Source organism: Triticum aestivum, chromosome 4A (genome assembly GCF_018294505.1).
Source record: "Triticum aestivum cultivar Chinese Spring chromosome 4A, IWGSC CS RefSeq v2.1, whole genome shotgun sequence".
Lineage (NCBI taxonomy): Eukaryota > Viridiplantae > Streptophyta > Magnoliopsida > Poales > Poaceae > Triticum > Triticum aestivum.
In genome coordinates, this window is record NC_057803.1 from 490496396 (window position 1) to 490517498 (window position 21103).

At 42.0% G+C, this 21103-nt stretch overlaps 1 protein-coding gene across 1 annotated transcript; it reads right to left on the bottom strand.

The window, feature by feature from the left end:
* Positions 1-8223: 8223 nt before the first annotated feature.
* LOC123086537 (peroxidase 43) lies at positions 8224-9989 on the bottom strand. The gene is made up of 4 exons (XM_044508294.1): positions 9690-9989; positions 9405-9590; positions 9154-9316; positions 8224-9053 (listed from the first exon to the last, which is right to left on the bottom strand). Exons 1-4 carry the CDS (start codon positions 9900-9902, stop codon positions 8626-8628), a joined length of 990 nt encoding a protein of 329 aa, XP_044364229.1. The 5' UTR covers positions 9903-9989; the 3' UTR covers positions 8224-8625.
* Positions 9990-21103: the final 11114 nt, after the last annotated feature.

Consider the following 21103-nt stretch of genomic DNA (forward strand, 5'->3'; position numbering starts at 1 on the left):
TAGAAGTGTCCTGAGATGAGGAATTAGTGTTAGCAGAGGCATGTGAAGAATTTGAAACATTAGCAGCATTTGAACATTCTGGTGAAGAATTAGCAGTTTCACGTTCAATGCACTTCAAGCATGGAGGAACAAATTCTTCCCGAGAAGCGCTGATTTGTTGAGCAAGTAATGAATCATGCTCCTTCTGAAGATCTTCATAACTCTCTCTTAGCTTTTCAAGATCTTGCTTTCTTTGAATAAATTCATATGAAAGCTTCTCATGATCAGATAAGAGAGTGTTACGATGACCTTGAAGGGTGTCAAACTTAGACTGAAGCCTCTGAAGACTCCCAGCCAAAGCTTTGGACTGATCCATTTCTTCTCCCAACATATCATCACTCTTATTTAGCTTGTATTGAACTTTTTCCAAAGTTCTTTGTTGTTTAGTGACAAGGGAAGCAAGTTTGACATAGCTGGGTCCAAATTCATCACCAGATTCATCATCATTGGATTCAGATAGATAGCATTGAGTTACCTTAGCATTTTTTTCCATAAGGCATGATGCAGAAGATGATGATTCTGGTTCGAATGTCATCGCTTTGAGAGATTCCTTGAAGTCCTCAAACCAAGGATCATGACGGGTTCGATGACCTTCATAGACCTCAGAGAGACGGTCCCAGATAAGCTTCGCATGATCGAGATGCATGATATTCCTGAACTGATTTTGAGACAGACAGGAGCAGATGACATCCTTCGCCGTGAGGTTGAGAAGAGTGTACTTGCGAATGTCATCAGCTTCCGCCATCTTGCACAGATCGGTCAGACCAATCTCAGTGACGGTCCACAGCTCGCTGTTCATCGCCATGAGGCGCTTCTTCATCATGGCCTTCCACTTGGGATACTCGTGACCGTTAAAGATGGGGCATGACACAGTCTTCATTCCTGTGGTCGACATAACTAAAACTCCAGGCGGTTAAACCAAAATCACACAGAACAAGGGAGTACCTTGCTCTGATACCAATTGAAAGTGCATTATATCGACTAGAGGGGGGTGAATAGGCGATTTTTATGAATTCTTCACTTAGGAATTTGCAGGTGGGGAAATTCCTTAGCGAAGAACTACTAGCAGCGGAATAAGTACTCAAAAGTAAACATAACAGAACACAAGCATAGTCATCATGATGAATTGAAGACAAACACAGAGTACAGAAAACGTGAGCACGGGATAACACATGATGAAGACAAACAGACTGAAGAAATTGAACCGAGGAAATTGAGAAAGTCTTCAGTCAAAGTCTTCAAACACAGATACGAACAAGCACTCAACACAGTTATGAGGAAATGAAAGAGTTGAGGAAATAGAACCAGTGAGCTTGGTGAAGACAATGATTTAGTAGACCAGTTCCAACTGCTGTCTCAGTTGTACATCTGGTTGGAGCGGCTAGGTATTTAAACCTGAGGACACACAGTCCCGGGCACACAGTCCTCACTATATTATCCTTGAACTAAGGTCACGCAGACCTCGCCCAGTCACTCGTGGTAAGTCTTCAGGTGACTTCCGGAGCTTCATAAACTTGGCCACTCGGCGATCCACAATTCCTCTTGGATGCTCTAGACCTTGACGCCTAACCGTCTAGAAGAAGCACAGTCTTCAAAGGTAACAAGCGTCGGATCTACACATGATCAATCTCTTCAGTGATGCTCAATCACTTGGGGTTTGTAGGTGTTTGGGTTTGGGTTTTCCTCACTTGATGATTTTCGCTTAAAGTCCTCGGAGGATGGGATGCTCCCAAATGACAAGTGTCAGTTTCTCTCGAGCAGCCAACCAACTAATGGTTGTAGGGGTGGCTATTATAGCCTAGGGAGCAGCCCGACATGATAAGACATAAATGCCCTTCAATGATATGACCGTTAGGTGGGTAGATATTTTGGGACAGCTGGCGCATAGCACAACAACGGTCAGAAATTTGAGTATCAAATTCCTCAGGACTATCATGTTTCTCACTATGTAGGCAATCCGCACTGGCGAATTCCTATCAGTCAGAACAAATTCCTCAGAGACCAGAAGAACTTCGTCTCTGTCACTGAAGAATATGACTGAACTGTATGAGATTTTCAATGACTTCACTCGAAGGGATTGGTAGGTGTAGGATTTTGAGTTGAGCATCACATGAAAATTTTTCATTAGTATTTCCTCGACCCCTTTAACAGTACGGTGTTTCCTATGACTCAAAAAAGAGAAAATGAAACTACGAAAACAAAAAAGTCTTCATGCTTCATGTTCCTCGAATGAACACCAAGTCTTCAGGATTGCACCAATTTCTTCACTTCCAAAGTCTTCAGAAAGTCTTTAGAAATTCAAAGTCTTCAGTCGAAGAACTTCATTTTTAGGGATCGACTTTCTCTGTAAATATCAAACTCCTCATAGACTTATAGACATGTGTACACTTAAAAACACATTAGTTCCTTAACCTATAAGTCTTTAATATACCAAAATCACTAAGGGGCACTAGATGCACTTACACATACCCTCTAGAGCAAACGGTGCAAACGTTCGCTATAGCACTCTTTTTTGCTCGACACGGCCTGCATCATTCAATATTGTTTTTTTATTGTCTCCCTTCAATCCATTCAGATGGTAATTTTTTGTCCAATTTAGATTTTCAATAATTAGCTACTCCCTCCGGTCTTTTTTACTCCGCGTATTAGATTTGGGTCAAGTCAAACTTTACAAAATTTGAACAAATATATATTAAAAATTATCAACACATCTACCATACTGAATATATATTCCATAAAATTACATTTCATAATGAATCTAACAATATTGATTTGGCATTGTAAATGTTGATATTTTTTCTATAAGTTTGGTCAAAGTAGAGATGCTTTGACTTCAGACAAAACTTAGATGCAGACTAAAAAGGACCAGAGGGAGTATCTATTAGCTATCTACACACGGCAACTATATCTGCTACAACATGGCGGATTTTGTGTTTTTTGGATTTTACACATGACAACTATTTATGTAATGGCATGGCAACTCCTTTCATAAAAGATGACATTTTTTCGCTGTTATAGTAGGACAATTCCTGAACATGGTGGAAATTTTCTGTGTTGCACCATGACAATTCTCTATATTGTATTATTGAGTAATACTCCCTCCGTTCCAAAATATAATGCGTCATCAGTTCCCATGATTCAACTTTGACCATAAATTTAACCAACGAGACCGACTGCGGCAGGAGCAAAAGTTATACCAGTGAATTCGTATTTAAAAGAAGTTTTCAATTATATAATTTTTGCTCCTGCCGCAGTCGGTCTCGTTGGTTAAATTTATGGTGAAAGTTGAACTTAGGAAAGCGCGGACACACTATATTTTGAAACGAAGGGAGTATAAGAGTTTACCCGCAAAAAAAAAATCCTATGTTGTAGCATTGCAATTCCTAACTCATGTGAGCACTTTTCTCCATATGTAGCATGGCAATTCCTCTGTTGCATCATTGACATGTTCTGAACATATAACATGACAATTCTCTATGCTGCACCATGACAATTTTTCGTTGTCGTAATTTTCTCTGTTGTAACATCACGATTTTCTTTACTGACAAACATTATGGTAGCATGTTAATTCTCTAGCGGTGTGTGAGAGGGGGTTTGGGATGGCGCCCCCGACGGGGACTAGTCTAGGCCTACTGTGCTCTTTGCCTTTCTGAAGTTCTGTAACATGAACTTGTCGAATTCCACTGACGAGTTGAATACGAATTGTAGACTTGTACTTTCTTTGTTTTAAAATAAATGACCTAACTATATACTGACGAGTTAGGTCATAAAGTTAGATCATCTATTTTGAAACGAAAAAAATAGGATCGATCAGTATCACAGGACCTCTCATGCAAGAATAGGATCGTCGGTTTAGTATGCCGATCACGCCGATACGCCAATCACATGACAGCCACCCATCGGCGGTGACAGCGCCACGGTCAGTCGCCGTGTCGCTGTTCCCGGGATCGGTCGATCGGGACGGCGACCGGCCGGCCAGCCTCGCTAATTGGCAGCCGCGTTTTCTGATAGAGCGGCTATCTCCTGCCTAGCTAATTATGTGCTTGTAATAAACGAGTGCTGCCAACGACTATATTAACGCTGTCATTTAATGGTCCAAGGGTACGCCCACTCGGAATGCGTGTGCGTCACGATAACTCCTTTTCTTTTTGAGAAAATAACTCCTTTTCTTTTGAAACGATAATAAGTACTCCCTTTGTCTTAAAATTCTTATCTTAAATTTGTCTAAATTCAGATGTATCAAGTCACGCTTTAGTATTAGATACATCCGTATCTAGACAAATTTAAGACAAAAATTTTGAGACGGAAGAAGTAGTACTAGTACTTATAATTGCAGAAGTTAGAATTTGTAACAAATAATTTTTTCAGCACAAAATATTATTATTATTGTGGAGAAAACCTTTTGATCTATTCATCAAACATCATCATAGTACACAGAACATTAAAAGTAATAAAAATACCTTCATATCCGTAGACATATAACGACGGCTAGAAGTATTGAAACGAGTCGAAAGCATATCACTGGCATCGACTCTCCCTCGTCAAAGTCTGACATACCTTGTTGTAGTAGACAGTAAAAAAGTCATCGTGCTTAGGCACCAAATAACCGGCGCGCCATAATAGCAACCCTCGCCAACAAAGAGAATTATAGATCGGAAGGATCCAACTTGTACACATACGAAGGCAGACGAACAAAGACCGGATCCAAGCAGATCCACCGAAGACAAACACCGCAGATCCATCAAAGACAAACAACAGGTCAATCTGCGAGATCCGTTGGAGACACACCTCCACATGCCCTCTGACGACGTAGGCACGCCGACGGGATGGGGGCTGGGCGGAGAGAAGGTTATTCCATCTTCAGAGAGCCTCCACCGCCTCGCCAGGCAAATCCTAAACAAACTAAAAAAACACCTAAAAAGTGAGTAGGAGCCTTCCTGCCGGTCGGGGTCCACCATGCCTCCATTGCCCTAATGTCATGAAAGATGAGGCAGATCAACGACGACGCTCGGCGAGAGGTAGGAAAACCCTAGTCGCCTGGAGCCGCCCGTGAGAAAAAGTAAGATGGTTTTCTCATTCGCCGCCGAGTATACTTCCTTACTACTCCACAAGTTCCTAAATATAAGTCTTTTTAGAGATTCGAATACGGACTACATACGAAGCAAAATAAGTGAATCTACACTTTAAAATATGTCTATATACATCCTTATATATGTAGTTCGTATTGAAATCCCTATAAAGACTTATATTTAGACATGAAGGAAGTAGATGAACAAACTATTACATCACGGGAAACATTCATCTAAATGTGTAACTAATTTGTAAATTCAATTTAGAAACAATGATGGGTGGCTTTACATTTTCTTATATAATTCTATGAACTTCAGATACTATATTATGCCATGTGACATACAATTTATAATTTATACAGTGAAACACAGAGCGCACGTAGTTTTACTTGTGTGTGTGTATGTGTGTGTGGGGGGGGGGGGGGTAGGGATGGCACCCGCAGGGTTTGGGTACGGGTGGAGCTACCCCATACCCTTACCCATCCGCTTCTAGCTTACCCATCGCCCTTACCCATACCCGTTAATGGGTATAATTTTTTCCCATACCCGTTACCCGACAGGGTAGATGGGCACCCGTGGGTAAAATTACCCATGTCTGCAAAGCATCAGTTTGACAACCTAATAGTCATAATCGACAACATATAATTATAATCTATAAACAAACAACAGATTATACAGCAAGACACACTTTTAAACAACAACACATCATAAACAACACCATACTTAATAAACAACATCACTTTCTCTTGAATAACAATACATTGAAACATCTTCACATAAGTCATACATTTTGAGTTCACAAATTTATGACAAAGTTTAGAGATAATTTCGAGTTCATACAGATTTTATATGGGTACATGGGTATGTGGGTATGGGTTATACGATCCCATACCCGTACCCGCTCTACCCGATGGGTTTAACTTTTCCCTATTTATATACCCATGAGTAATTTTTTGTCTCATAGCCTTACCCTAATAGGGTTTTTACCCGCAGGGTACTTGGGTAATGGGTACCCATTGCCATCCCTATGTGGGGGGGGGGGGGGGGGGGGGGGTTGTGGCTGAAAATTGCCATTTGAGCACTAGCACATTGAGCTTTCAAAATAACGACCCAAATTTTTGTGTCCACGCATGTTTAACACCGCAATATAACATGCCAAAAATTCACCAATATACGTGCGTGCATCTGAAATATAAAAAAAATGACAAAATGCAAATTTGAGTCTTGCTTTCTGTTGATTTTGGGCTGAAATTTTGTCTTTTTTGTGCAGCGTATAGTACAATGTATTATTGAACAAAATTTCAAAAGTATTTAGATCCACATGCATGCATAATCATGTAAAACTTCATTTTTTTTATCTTTTAAGCACCTCTTTTGAGGGGTTAAAAGAAATGCTCCAATGTGGTGCACCTCTTTTAGGCCGCGCTTGGTTCGTCTTTTCTCCATCGAATTTATTTTCCACCAGTAGCCATTTCAACCCGTATTAAACTGGGTACCCATCAAAACTGGGTGGAGAGAAAACGGAGCGTGGGAGGTGTGTATTGTTTTTTCAGCACAAAAAAAGGCCCGTTTTTCAGGATGGGGGTTACTTTTTTTGTTTAGTAGATCCTCAAAAAAAAAACTTTTTCTGTTTAGTATGGTCAGTACACACCCGAGAAGAGAAGATGTTTGGGGTAGGCATTGATCTTCTTGTGTAAAGGCACTTGTTTGTAACCAAACCTACTTGGTTATGGAAATTCTTTTGGAAGTAACCAAACACTCCAACACTCCACGGCGTTCGCACTTCAGCACCGTGTATCGCAGTTGAACTGCACAATCTAGTGGACTCATAAATAGCCGCCCGATCAGCTTTCGTTAGGCTAACCATTATCATGCATTTATGAAACTGAACTCTACCTTCTGCCGACGGTAGCAGATGTAGTTTCAAACACCGGACCCAGAAGCTGAAACAAAAGTATAAGGGGGTGTTTGGTTCAGTCGTTCAAAAGTCCTAGGACTTTTTCTAGTCCCAGGACTAATAAAAAAAAACTCTTCAGTAGAGTCTTTTTTTAGTCCTGTAGAAAAAGTCCCTCCCGTTTGATTTCTAGGGACTTTTTAGAGACTTTTTCTAGTCTCTGGGACTAAAAAATCCCTCAACCAAACACCCCCTAAGAGTGTTCAGATCACTACTTAGTTCTCACAGCAGTTAAATCACTACTTAATTCTACCTTTTGAGTACTAGTTCTAAAGACTCTTGGTTTCTCACAGCAGTTAAATTTTATCAAATTTGCTAATTCTCATCTACTCTCTCCGTAAAGAAATATAAGAGTGTTCAGATCACTACGGAGGGAGTAACTCCTAAGCCATCTGATTAATCAAACAAAAAAAGAACAGAAAAAAAAGAACCCATACAACTGCTCGCGTAAAATCAAACAGTGTAGGGTTCTAACAAAAAAAAGAGGATAAAAACAACTTGCAGTGTTAAGGGACAGGCGAATTGATGCAATACTAGCTCTAAATTTGCAGCTACTCAATGCGAAAAAAAGTTCTCGTCCCCAATAAAGACAAACCCAGCTAACACTGCCTACTTCCTACTCCGCCAACTACCCGAACAGAGCATAGAAGCAAAGGCCGTTCCATCAACATTCAACAGGGCAGTACACTTTTACTCAATATGTGTTTCAGCCACCCATTTGCATCCTCCATCTGACACATTCAGCACCCGCAGCTTGGATTCTACCACATGAATATGCACAGGAGTTTTCTTTCTTCGCGGTGACTTAGCAGGAGCTAGGCCAATTTGGTAAACCCAGGAGAAACGCATTAACTGAGGTCTTCCTTACAGTTCCATGCACCTCCCGAAAGTAAAGATTTCCTTGGGATCTCTTTCAACGAGATTTGGTCCTCGACAATCCCCAGGTCCCTGAGTGGCTGATTTTTTTTTTTTGATCTCGCGCGTCGTCTAGAGCTATCAATATATCATGGTGCAACGACGACAATCTCTGCTACGGCCTCGACACTTGACTGTGGTACAAAGATTGTACGTAGTACTCCTATATGCCAGAAGAAGATTTTGTTTTTGCAACATTTGACACTTCTTTCCAATTGCTGTTGGCACAGATAATTACCCAAGACAAGACCATAAATTACACCTCCACTTAATTGCACATATGGTGTGTGTAGTGTACATACAAGCATACAGAAGCACATCTTATATATACCCTAGCTATATGAATTTAATCTCGCTTCCAGCCGCTGCAAAAGAGAAAACTGCACAGATCCTTGGCCGTACGTACTAGACCTTGGCGCCAGAATCACATGAATCCACTAAATTTCCCCTCTCTCTTTTCAATAACATGTACACAATAAATTGAAGAAGAAGAAAAGCCATGAAAGCGCCACGAGACCGGGCCATGCACCCACGAGATGCATGTCCGCATGGGCTAGCTAGTGCTTTTCATCTCCAGCTAGCCAACCAGTACCAGTACTCCGGCCGGCAGCGCAATGAATGGAATCTGGATCCATGGATGGGTCTCTCTCAGTTGAACTTGGAGCAGACCTTCCTGACCTCCCCGCTGGCGCCGGTGAGCACGCCGATGCTGCCCATCTTCACCATGGAGTCCGCGAAGTCCTGCCGGAAGTAGGGCCCGAAGATGGTGCTGAGGAGGCCCGAGTAGGAGTCCACCACGTCGACGGTGCTGGTGTCGTTGTAGAGCGCGGCGTCGGAGGCGATCACCGCGAAGCCGTTGCGGATGTTGCGGAGGATGGAGGTGTCGAACACGCGCTCGCTGCCGCGGTCCAGGGAGACGCGCGAGTTGGAGTCCCCCGGCGCGCACCGGGACTTGAGCTCCGACAGGAAGCCGTCCGGGATCGACGGATCTGACCCGAGCCCGCCGCCCGGGAGCGGGAACTTGTAGAGCCGGTCCTGGATGAAGAAGCACGCCGTTGTGCCCACCGTGTGCGCCGCTGCGTGCATGCGGCCGTCGACGGGTTAGGTAGGGACATGGGTCCTCCATGATCGATCGAGGGAACGCAAGGAAAGAGGTGGGTTGGTTTGCTTGCTTACAGCTGAGGAGGACGAGGTCCTTGTCGTCGAGGCCGCTGGCGCGGAACTTGGAGCGGAGCACCTGGGCGGAGTCGCGCACGTCCGGCAGCACGTCGCCGTCCCGCACGTTGGACACCTTCCCGTCGCGGCGCCCCGTCGGCACGTCGAACGACGGCCCGCCGGTCTGCACCAACGAAAACGATCAGTTCCCGCTTTCCACGCATGCAAATGCATATGCCGATATGCGCAGCGCGCGCGAGGATGTTACTCACGAATGCGACGGCGTCGCGCGCGGCGAGGACGACGATGTCGGCGCACGAGACGACGCCGGGGCACTCGGACTCGAGCTGCGCCTTGGCGTTTTCGATGACGTCCATCCCGCGGAGCCCCTGGTGCTTGTTGTTGTCCACCTCCGCGTTGTTGTTCCCGCCCTTGATCAGCACCGACGCGTCGCACCCCTGAGAGAAGGCGTCACAGAGAATTCCCACGTCATTACGTCAACACGGTACAAATTACTTTACCCCGACGAACTGCCGAGGGAGAGCGCGCGCGCGTACCCTGACGAAGCAGTCGTGGAACTGGAGCCGGAGGAGGGCGGGGAGGATGGTGGAGTCGGCGGCGGCGGTTCCCCGGACGACGGACGCGACGGTGGACTCGGCGCTGGGGCACGACTTGGAGTAGAACCCCACCTGCAGCTGCCCACTGGAGCTGGAGACGCTGGCTCCTAGCACCACCAGCAGCAGGGCCACGGCACCGCTGGCAGTACCCATCCTAGAAAAGAATCTAGAGAGCGAGGAGCTCGCGAGAGAGAGAGAGAAAGAAAAGGCCTGAGGAGAGAGCTAGGATCAAGGTCCTCTGCGCTGCGTTAATGGGGTTTTATAAGCTCTCGTCCGGTGGAGAAGTAGAACCGTAGGCCAGCCAACACATGGATGATTTGACCTCACCGCAAAGAGTAGGTGCCAAGCATTTAGTGGTACAAAACCGCATACTGAAGCAGCAGCAGCATGAACTCTTGGCTGTAGGAGGGTCTTGCCGAGGTGAAAGTTTGTCATATTTGGAGTACAGGTGTCAGGTAGCAATACGTAATTTCACGAACAACAACGTAGACCAGTATTTACCGCAGTACTACTGAAGACATGCACGAAAGCCCAAGTGAGGATTTTACGAGGAGGATTCTGGTGGGAGATCGGATCGAAATGCGTCGCATAGATAGATTCTTCATGCGTCCTTTCGGATTTATAACGTGAAAGAAAATGTCGAGTACGGCGAAGCTGATGAATCTACCACCTAGCCCCAGAAGTTGATCTCCCAATTCAATCTTTGCGGGGACACGGCCATGAATGCCATGCACGGTTCCGGGAATAGCCGGGGAGAGAAGTTTCTCCTGGACCATGGTGAGCCTGGCCGGCCATGCGTCCATGTGCGCGGGCCACCGGCCGGTATTGATGCGCGCGGCTCCAGCGTGCCACGATTTATGGCCCAGTTGTCACGGCAAAAGGGCATGCGGCAAGTTGCCAGCGAGCGAGTAGAGATTTGCTGCTGCGGCATGGCAGCTTTGCATGCATGCCATGAGATGGTCGCAGCCGGATTGCCGCCTCAAGCCCTCAACTACGAAAGTGTGCGAGTTCTCACCTGGTTTTGGGGTTTCTGGACTTTATGACAGAGCAATTACGTGCAGGGAGACGCTTTGCATCATGGGTTTGGAAACCATGTTCGTTGTCCAGGCATGCATAGGGCCGGCATGGACTGTTTTTTCGGTTAGAGCTGAACCCACCTAGTAGTCATGTTCATAGACTTCAGAGCAACTCTAGCAGATCCTTAATTATAATCTCGTACCGCAAAATCAATTTACAGTATAGCTCAAAACATTTTTACATATTTTTACAGTATGACATGTGTATAGACAGAATAGATCCCGTAAAATCTTTCATGTCGATGAGGGTCTCGGGGGCCCTCAACAATAACAGTTGGGTAGCAAGCATTAGAACAGAACTGTCGGCGGAAGCTTTACTTCAATTCATGAGGCTCTGGTCGAGAGTGGTGGACACGCAGCTCTTGGAGAATGTAGAGGACACAATGCGTTGGAGTTGGGAGAGCAACGGTCAATTTTCGGCGCGTTCGGCCTATGCAGCGAGGTTTTTGGGTATGGAAGTTTCTCCAGAGGCTGAGTTCACATGGGACTCCAGGGCTCCGCTTCGCTGTCGTTTCTTCTCATGGCTTGCCCTCAAGAACAGATGTTGGACCTCTGATCGGTTGGCCAGGCGTGGACTACCCCATCAAGACTCATGCCCTTTGTGCAGCCAGGAGGAGGAAACCATCCAACACCTCCTTCTGGGTTGTGTGTTTGCGAGGCAAATTTGGCATTGGCTGGGAGCAATCACAGGCATACAGAGTTTGGAGCCACTGGTAGGCGAGGAGTTACGTGAGTGGTGCATCAGACAAGATTCGGTTGGGCAGAACAGGAGAGCAACATGAGCAAAGTGCCTATTGGTAATGTGGTCGATTTGGAAGCACATGAATGACGTTGTGTTCAGCGGAGCAACACTTTCCCTTTCGAGAGTGAGGCAGACGATTATGGAAGTGGCCCGGCTATGGGCAGGGCCGGTCCTGAGATTTCGAGGGCTCGGGGCGAACTTAAAATTGGGGCCCCCTAATATACGAGCCATTGTAATATACGTGTGCATATATATATTTGTCTAAACACACACACACACACACACACACACATATATATATATATATATATAAAATCAGTGACACTTAAATCCAAAATCTGTATGCGTATAAAAAAATACATAATACCTTAAAAATTTCTTCTAACATTCCTCGATGCAAAGTCGCTTATGATGGGGTCGATGTCAATCTCATCCAATAATTTCTTCTCGGATGCATAATGTAGCCAAACCATTTAACCTCTCTTGAGTCATAGTTGACCTCAAATAATTCTTCAACAATTTCAGCTTTGAAAAGCTTCTCTCGGCCGATGCGACCGTCACAGGCACAGTAAATAAGATGCGATAAGCAATGGAGATATTCGGATAACAATCAACTTCTCTAACATGCCCAAAAATCTCCATGGCAGACATTACGCCATTTGGCAAAGTGAATCTCATAATCTTCAATTCAGAAATAAGATCATATACCTCTACATCAGATGAACCATCAAGAGAGAATGTTTCAGCAAATTTTGTGCAACACTCTTCAAGTTCATTATCACTTAATGACTTCAGAGTGCCCGAGCTCAATAAAAATCCAAAGATATCTTTGAACACCATTAGTTCTTTAAATCTATCCTTCAAAGAAGTGACCGCCATATCAACCAAAACAAAAAAATATTTAACACGAAAAGCCTTCTCAGCTTCTAGAATTTCTTCTTGACAATCACTTTCACCAAACTGTCTCTTCCTCTTACCACGACGTTTCATTGGAAACACGGGATCAATTCCCATTTGAGTCGCAATACCTTTGGCGATGGTCACACTTGAAGAGAACCCATCATCTCTGTACTTCCCAAAATATTCTGTTATACCTTTTATTTGCTTCAAAGCAGAGTCAATACACATGGTTGACGATTGCAGCATCTTGCTAACTTTATTTACAGCAAACAGAATATCATGCCAGATAATCATACCAACTAGAAACTCAAAGCGACCAAGTGCATCAAATAAATTTTTTGCGTCGCTTTTATCCTTAGGTTCAGTGTCAGAAGCATCACATAACTCAAACAAAGCTGACCTTAACTCAATGGCTTGATATCTTATTGCTGTAACACTTTTGATTCGACTCTCCCAACGAGTGTTGGACAATGATTTCACAGTCAAACTAGGAACATGTTTAAGCAAAACATTCCACCTTTTCGTAGAACCAGCAAATAATATATATATGCGTTGAACAATTCCAAAAAATGAAACAGCTTTCTCACATGTTTTGCCATATCACAGAGAGTGAGGTTGAGACTATGACAAGCACATGGCATGTGTAATGCTCTTGGATTCACATCAAGTAACCTAGATTGTACCCCTCGGTATTTTCCTTTCATGTTAGAACCATTGTCATATCCTTGACCCCTTATATCATTAATATTTAAGCCAAAAGTCTCCATAGGTTCAAGAAGTACTTTAAAAATCCCTAAGCCAGAAGTGTCATCCACCTTCAAGAACCCTAGAAAGTACTCCTCAATTTTTATTTTCCCATCCGACAAATTAACACAACGAACTAAAAAAGTCATTTGTTCTTGATGACTAACATCAGGGGTACAATCTAGGATAACAGAGAAATACTTGGCCTCTTTAACAACCTTTATAATAGAACATGTGATGTCAGCAGCCAAAAGAGATATCAACTCGTTCTGAATTTTATGACTGAGATAATGGTAATGAATTTCTTTGTTCTGGATACGTCTAAGGTGGTCTTGCATTACTAAATCAAATTCTGCAATCATCTCAACACATGCTAAGAAATTACCATTATCATCCTTGTAAAGTTGCTCACTGTTTCCGCGAAAAGCCAAGTTGCGTTTACCAAGATATTTCACAATGGCTATTATTCTTAACAAAACTTGCCCGACACGTTCTTTCTCCTTTGTTATTTGATGCTGCAAGTTCTTGTCAATAGTTTCCTCTTTCCGTAGTCTAATCCTTAATTCATTCCACTTGTTCATGTTATTAATATGATCAACACTACTTTCATGTTCTTTAAGCTTCTCACTAATGTGCCTCCAATGATCTAATCCATCATGTGCTAAGGAACTCTGACTCCTGCTACTGCTAGACTTGAAGATCTTACAACAAAAGCAAAAAACTTTGTCAACACCTTCTGAATAAACTAGCCATTTTCTATCATGTTTCTCTCCATTGCTTAATTTCCTATTATAGTGAGCATAGGAAAAATGTCTTCCTGCATCATCTACACAGTATTCCATTTTATCCTATTCCTCTCTCATTGGCCCTTTCTCAACTAATACATCTCTTGCTTTATTGTCAAGATTATCCCAATTTCTTGGATCATAAATATCAGGAGTATAGACTGGTTCATCAACACTAGGAGATTGTTCTTGTGCATCCGACGAATTACCTACATTCTCGGAGCCACTTACATTGCTGTCGTCAATGTTGGTTTCGACATTTTCTTCTTGCTGATCGGATTCTGAATTCACATTAGTTTGTTGCTCTTCCTCTATGGCAACTATCGCCAACTCATCACCTGGGTTTATCGAAGTAGTGGAAGTACTCTTGTAATATAAGTGCAGATGCCCACGCTGTGATTGTACCAATTTATCTACGGCCTTCTTCTTTTTCCTTTTTTTACTACCCGATGCATATGTCCTGTTTCTCGGAGGCATGCTAACACACAATCCTGAAAAAGTAATTTTTGCATCAATTATTCAACAGTACTACATACGCATCAAGGAAACGGCCAAATGCAAATATAATATACCTGGTTCAGCGTCAGTCCGTGTGCTATTTGCAGCGCCTAGACTCGGAAATGCAAATATAATATACCTGGTTCAAGCGTGAGGGCCCCCTGAATTGGAATCAGCTGTGAATTGGATTAGGAAGGAAATTAGGAGAAGAGAATTAGAAATTAGCAAGAGCCAGATGGCAGTGGGCAGACCTGCAGTACGGCGTGTCGCGGACTCGCGGTGTCGCCGTGTCGGCGAGGGCGGGTGGCAGCCTAGGGCTGGGAGCCTGCGTGATGAGATGGGTCGAACTGTCGAGTATCCTGCCGCATATTGTTGTCTTTTTTTCACGTGGAGGACGAAGGAAAGCAATCGCTAATCAAGCCGCGCATGTCGCTAATCCTGCCGCTACTGCTTGTATCTCTTGCAAGCCTGTGCGTGCGCGTGAAAGGCTTTGACTATTTTGTTAGACATGGGCCTACAGCCTGCTATACGTATATACCTAGTACATACCTGGGTGGGGGCCCCTACCTTGTGGGGGCCCGGGGCGGCCGCCCCCCTGCCCCCCCTAGGGCCGGCCCTGGCTATGGGATAAGGCGAGATTACTTAAGGGTGGAGACAATAGAGTACCGGTAGATGGAAAGGTAGCAAGGTGGGAGGGCGAGAATTAGAGTATAAAGGGTTGGGTTTGGTAGTGTCGGTAAAACCGACATGTATATACTTCATGTAAATATGACTTTGGGGAGTCTTTCCCCCTCCTTCTATAATGAATGATACGCATGCTTGTGCGTATTCGAGAAAAAAAAACTTTCATGTCATATGTGGAGCCCATTTGTCAGTAATTATATTCAAGCTTGTAATGGTACCAAAAATATATTTTTTCTTGTAATCCTCTTACATAAATTTTAGTTCCAAGAATATTCTTTGTAATGTAGGGTGAAGTCGTGAAGATGAAAGTACATTCTAGATCACCTAAAGTTTCAACCATAGATTCACAGGGAATGTGAGTTTCCCATGAGATACGTGTTTTTTGTGGCTATTTAATTTTTCTAACAAAGGTTGGAAAAAATAAATATTTTCCTTACTAAGAACAAAGTTTCCATTGGAACTACCAAAATGATCATTTTCATTCTAGGCAAAGGTTCTGTTGCAACGAACTAGGAAAAAGAAGCGAGCTGCTCAAATTAAAAATATCTTTGGAGTTTTTGATATTTTGGCAAAACAAAAAGACTGTCAATGATAAGAATTTAAAACTAAGGAAACAATAAAAGAAGGAAGATAACAAAAGTGACACATAACCTTTGATATAAGATATATGTTCCCGACAATTGCGCCAGAAAATGCTTGATGCTTTCAAGTGATAAAACCAATGCAAGGTAGTTGAGCTCCCAAGTGCAAGGGTTCGTAGAAAGTAGCAAGTTTTACCTCAGTGAGAACGAAGGTGTCAATTCGTGGAGGCATATTTTTCCTTCACCAATGATAAAATAACAAGTAAAAGATTTTTAAAGTGCTTTTCGTGTAGTAAACTGGTCCTGGGTTCATAGGTTCACCAATATTAACTCTCCATAAGATAAAAGGTGTGGCCAAATAACATAGATATATGAAAATTTTGAAATATCTCATGCTCATGTTGGATTGTATGTAATCTCAGTACATCCATAATTTCATAGCATGCATCTATGGCTAATAATCCACTCTTTTACTATGGTATTCTTTGCATCATTCAAATATTAGGTAATAAAATATATTATTTCCTTAAAGCAAGATAACATACTTTTGATTAACGTGATTTCATAGAGGCCTCATGAAATCATTTGCTCGTACTGACAATAATACAATGCAAGCCTTTTCCATTACTATCACTATGGTAGATTACTTGCAAGACTGAACCCAGGTAATGCATACCACCCCCTCTACTGATTACTGGTCTAAACTGGCCAAGAGAAGACAAATAATCAGATAGAAATGTATTTCTATAAACAAACATAGGACATCAACACAATCTGAACATAAAAACTAGTTCATCATATCATCAACATCACCGCTAAGTTTACATCTCATGGAAAAAAATCATGATAGATAACTCATGTGGCCATTGTATTAAACAACAAGGAGGAGTGATTACATATTTGCTACTTCCATGAACACATAATTCCACAGTGCAGACTGATACTTCTCCAACGTATCTAATTTTCCTAACGTTTTTCCTCTTGTTTGGACTCTAATTTGCATGATTTGAATGAAACTAACCCCGGACAGACGCTGTTTTCAGCAGAACTACCATGGTGTTGTTTTTGTGCAGAAATAAAAATTCTCGGAATGGAACGAAACTTTGTGAGGATTTTTTATATCAATAAAGAGAATTTCTGGAGTCGGGATCCACCGGAGGGGGGCACCTGGGTGAGCACAACCCACCAGGGCGCCCCCCTCATGGCGTGCCCAGGTGTGTTGTCCCCACCTGGTGGCCCCGCAAACCTCAACCCTGATACTATAAAATCACATATTCGGAAAAAATCAAGGAGAAATAATTATCGCGATCTACAGGACGGAGCCGCTGTCACCTCCTGTTCTTCATCGGGAGGCCAGAGTCCGTTTGGGGCTCCGGAGAGGGGGATCTTCGTTCTTCCTCATCACCAACCCTTCTCCATTGCCAATTCCATGATGCTCCCCACCAGGAGTGAGTAATTCCTTTGTAGGCTCGCTGGTCGGTGAGGAGTTGGATGATATTCATCATGTAATCTAATTAGTTTTGTTAGGGCTTGATCCCTAGTATCCACTATGTTCTGAGATTGATGTTGTTATGACTTTGCAATGTTTAATGCTTGTCACTTTGGCCCGGGTGCCATGATTTCAGATCTGAACCATTTATGTTATCATCATTATATGCATGTTCTAGATCCGATCTTGCAAGTTATAGTCACCTACTACGTGTTATGATCCGACAACCCCGGAGTGACAATAGTCGGGACCACTCCTAGTGATGACCATAGTTTGAGGACTTCATGTATTCATCGTGTGTTAATACTTTATTCTGATTCTCTATTAAAAGGAGGCCTTAATATCCCTTAGTTTCCAATTGGACCCCGCTGCCACGGGAGGGTAGGACAAAAAATGTCATGCAAGTTCTTTCCATAAGCATGTATGACTATTTACGGAATACATGCCTACATTATATTTATGAACTAGAGCTAGTGTCGTATCGCCATAGGTTATGACTGTCACATGATGAATATCATCCAACAAATTACCGATCCAATGCCTACAAATTTATCTTATATTGTTCTTGCTATGTTATTACTGGTATCATTACTGTTGCACTTGCTACAAAATTACTGCTATCACTGTTACCGTTGCTATTGCTATTGTTACTACTATCAAAACTATCATATTACTGTGCTACTGATCACTTTGCTGCAGATAATTAATCTCCAGGTGTGACTGAATTGACAACTCAATTGCTAATACTTAAAAATATTCTTTGGCTCCCCTTGTGTCGAATCTATAAATTTGGGTTGAATACTCTACCCTTAAAAATTGTTGCGATCCCCTATACTTGTGGGTTATCAAGACCTTTTTCTGGCGCCGTTGCCGGGGAGCATAGCTATATTTGTTGAGTCACTTGGGATCATTATCAATTTATCACTATGAAGAATTTGAAGGATGCTGAGACTAATATTTATCCCTCTAAGATGAGGGGAGGTAAGGAACTGCCATCCAGTTCTGCTTTAGATTCACCTTCTGTTATAAGTAAATTTGCAACACCACCGCATGCTATTAATCCTGATATGTCGCAAGTTATTGATGATGCTACTTCTGCTATGAATGATACTTATGTTGATGATAGTACCTTGCTTGATGATGATGTGCCACTAGGTGAATTTCTTGATGAACAAATTGCTAGAGTAAGAGAGCATGATATTGTTGAAACTGATGATGAGCTTGAAACTGAAAATCTTGAAACACCTACTAGAACTAGCCTTCCTAGGTATGAATTGCCTAAGGCACTATAAGGTTATGTTATGAATGAGGAGAAAAATAGAGATATTCTTTCTTATAAGGATAGAGATGATCTAGAGAAATTACTATGCAAGTATAAAGAAATTTGTTTGAATGCTAGAATAAAATATGATCCTAAGTTTGCTACTTCACCAATCTTTATTGATGATCAGGACTATGAATTCTCTGTCGACCCAGAGTTAATTACTTTGGTTGAATCTGATCCTTTCCATGGTTATGAAACTGAAACTGTTGTGGCACATCTTACTAAGTTGAATGACATAGCCATCATTTTTACTCATGATGAGAACACTCGTTATTACTTTATTCTTAACTAGCACGTATGCCCGTGCGTTGCAACGGGAGAGATTTTTTGCGAGAAGCATCGGGAGAGATAAGTGATGTGTCCATCAAAATGGTCTCCACACAATAGTGGGGCGATACAGCAGAGAGTTGTGGTGTTCTCGCGGGTCATGTTTGGCCCACAAGATCTTTATAGTAGTGGGGTTGGTGGGAGTGGCGGCCACTACCCAATTCGGGCATTTTTTCCTTCAGGACTGCCTCATTGCCGAGGTTTTATGGTGCCCTCCTGATTTTTTTTAAACATGTGAGCATTTTTTTTCCGAAAAAACGTTAATTTCTAGAATAAGGAAAATAAAACTTGAAATAGGAGGATTTTCTTAAATTTACAAACACTTTTTCAAAACAGGACCATTTTTAAGGCGGAGAAATGAACATTTTTTGAATTTGTGAACAATTTTTTAAAATGGAAACTTGTTTTGAACATTAAAATCAATTTTCAAAAATGTCTTTTTAATCACGAATATTTTTTTGGATTTGTAAACATTTCAACAAAATGAATTTTTTAACGAATTTCTTTTATTTTTTAAATGAAATTTATTTTAGATATCTAGAAAAAATTTCAATTTTTTTAAAAATGCGAACATCTTTTCAATTTTGAAACAAAAATAAAATTTTAAATTTCCAATTCTTTTTTAAAGTGGGAAGAAATTTTGAAATTCCAAGATTTAACAAAAAATAGTACAAAAAACTAAATTTTGGAAAATTTACAAAATTAATGTATGGGAAAAGGGAAAAATAAATTGGAAGGGAAAAAATCAAAATAGAAAAAGAACACAGAAAAATTAGAAATGGGCCGGCCCAACATTGGGCGACCAATGGGAAGCTCCAATTATATGCCGCGTTGTGCGACAAATAAGGTTCCCCAGCTGTGTGCGCAGGATATAAATGGGTGGCTTTTCTGGGCCTTAGAGCGTGCGGCCCACGTATGAAATTCTGGACAATTTTTTTTATTTTTTAGCAGATGGACCATGAAAATTTAGTACCACCTCAGATATAAGAAAAATATTTTCGGTGGTGAACGGATGAAAAAATTGGAGAAACACACCTTACTTTATTAGTAGGTATAGAATTATTTCTGTTCTCATTAAAGGGTGATGCTAAAGCTTGGTACAATACTCTTTCTCCTGGTTGTGTGCGTAGTCCCGAGGATATGATTGATTACTTCTCTGAAAAATATTTCCCTACTCATAAGAAACAAGCTGCTTTACAGGAAATATTTAACTTTGTGCAAATTAAAGAAGAGAGTCTTCCATAAGCTTGGGGGAGGCTTTGCCAGTTACTTAATGCTTTGCCTGATTATCCTCTTAAGAAAAATGAAATACTTGATATCTTCTATAATGGACTAACTGATACTTCTAGGGATTTCCTAGATAGTTGTGCTGGTTGTGTTTTCAGGGAACGAACTGTTGGGCAAGCTGAAGAATTATTGAATAACATATTGAAAAATTATGATGAATGGATTCTTCCTGAACCACCTCCTAAATCCACTCCGAAGAAGAGGGGTATATTATATCTCAGTCCCGAGGATATGCAAGAGCCAAAGAAATCCATGAAGAAAAAAGGTATTAAAGCTGAGGATGTAAATTTTTTACCTCCTATTAAAGAAATACATGGGCTTAATACACCACCACTGCCTAAGGTGGCAGAGGTAAATTCTCTTATGAAATTCAATGATGATGACAATCCTCACAATATGCACCCTAGCCAATGCATTTATGAGTTTAAAAACTATATTAGAAAACAAGACCACTTCAATGCAAATGTTATGAAACAATTGAAATACAATTCTGACATGATTGCTCGCTTGAGTGGCTTGTTATTTAGAATCTCAAATGATGTTAGAGGTGTTGGAAAGCATGCTTCTATGGTACAAACCCAGTTAGAACAAGTTGCTAAATCTCAAAGAGAGTTGCTAGATGAAATGAAGAATAATATACATGACTTTGTTGTTAGAGTTGCAACTAGAGGAGGTAAAATGACTTAGGAAAAACTTTATCCCGAGGGACATCCAAAAATAATTGAACATGATTCACAAAGGAGCAACACCACTGCACCTATTCACTAGTGCAGAACCGGGCAATAGCACCGGTTCGTAAGGCCCTTTAGTCCCGGTTCGGTAACCGGCACTAAAGTGTGGGCACTAAAGCCCCCCCTTTAGTATCGGTTCAACACGAACCGGTGCTAAAGGGCAACCACGTGGCACAAGCCAGCTCT

Excerpts from the sequence above, each read along its gene's own strand:
- LOC123086537 (XM_044508294.1), bottom strand. The coding sequence starts at position 9,902 with ATGGGTACTGCCAGCGGTGCCGTGGCCCTGCTGCTGGTGGTGCTAGGA. Across the intron at positions 9,591-9,689 it reads TCCACGACTGCTTCGTCAGG|GGGTGCGACGCGTCGGTGCT; the intron begins GTACGCGCGCGC and ends GCCTTCTCTCAG. Across the intron at positions 9,054-9,153 it reads GGACCTCGTCCTCCTCAGCT|CGGCGCACACGGTGGGCACA; the intron begins GTAAGCAAGCAA and ends GCATGCACGCAG.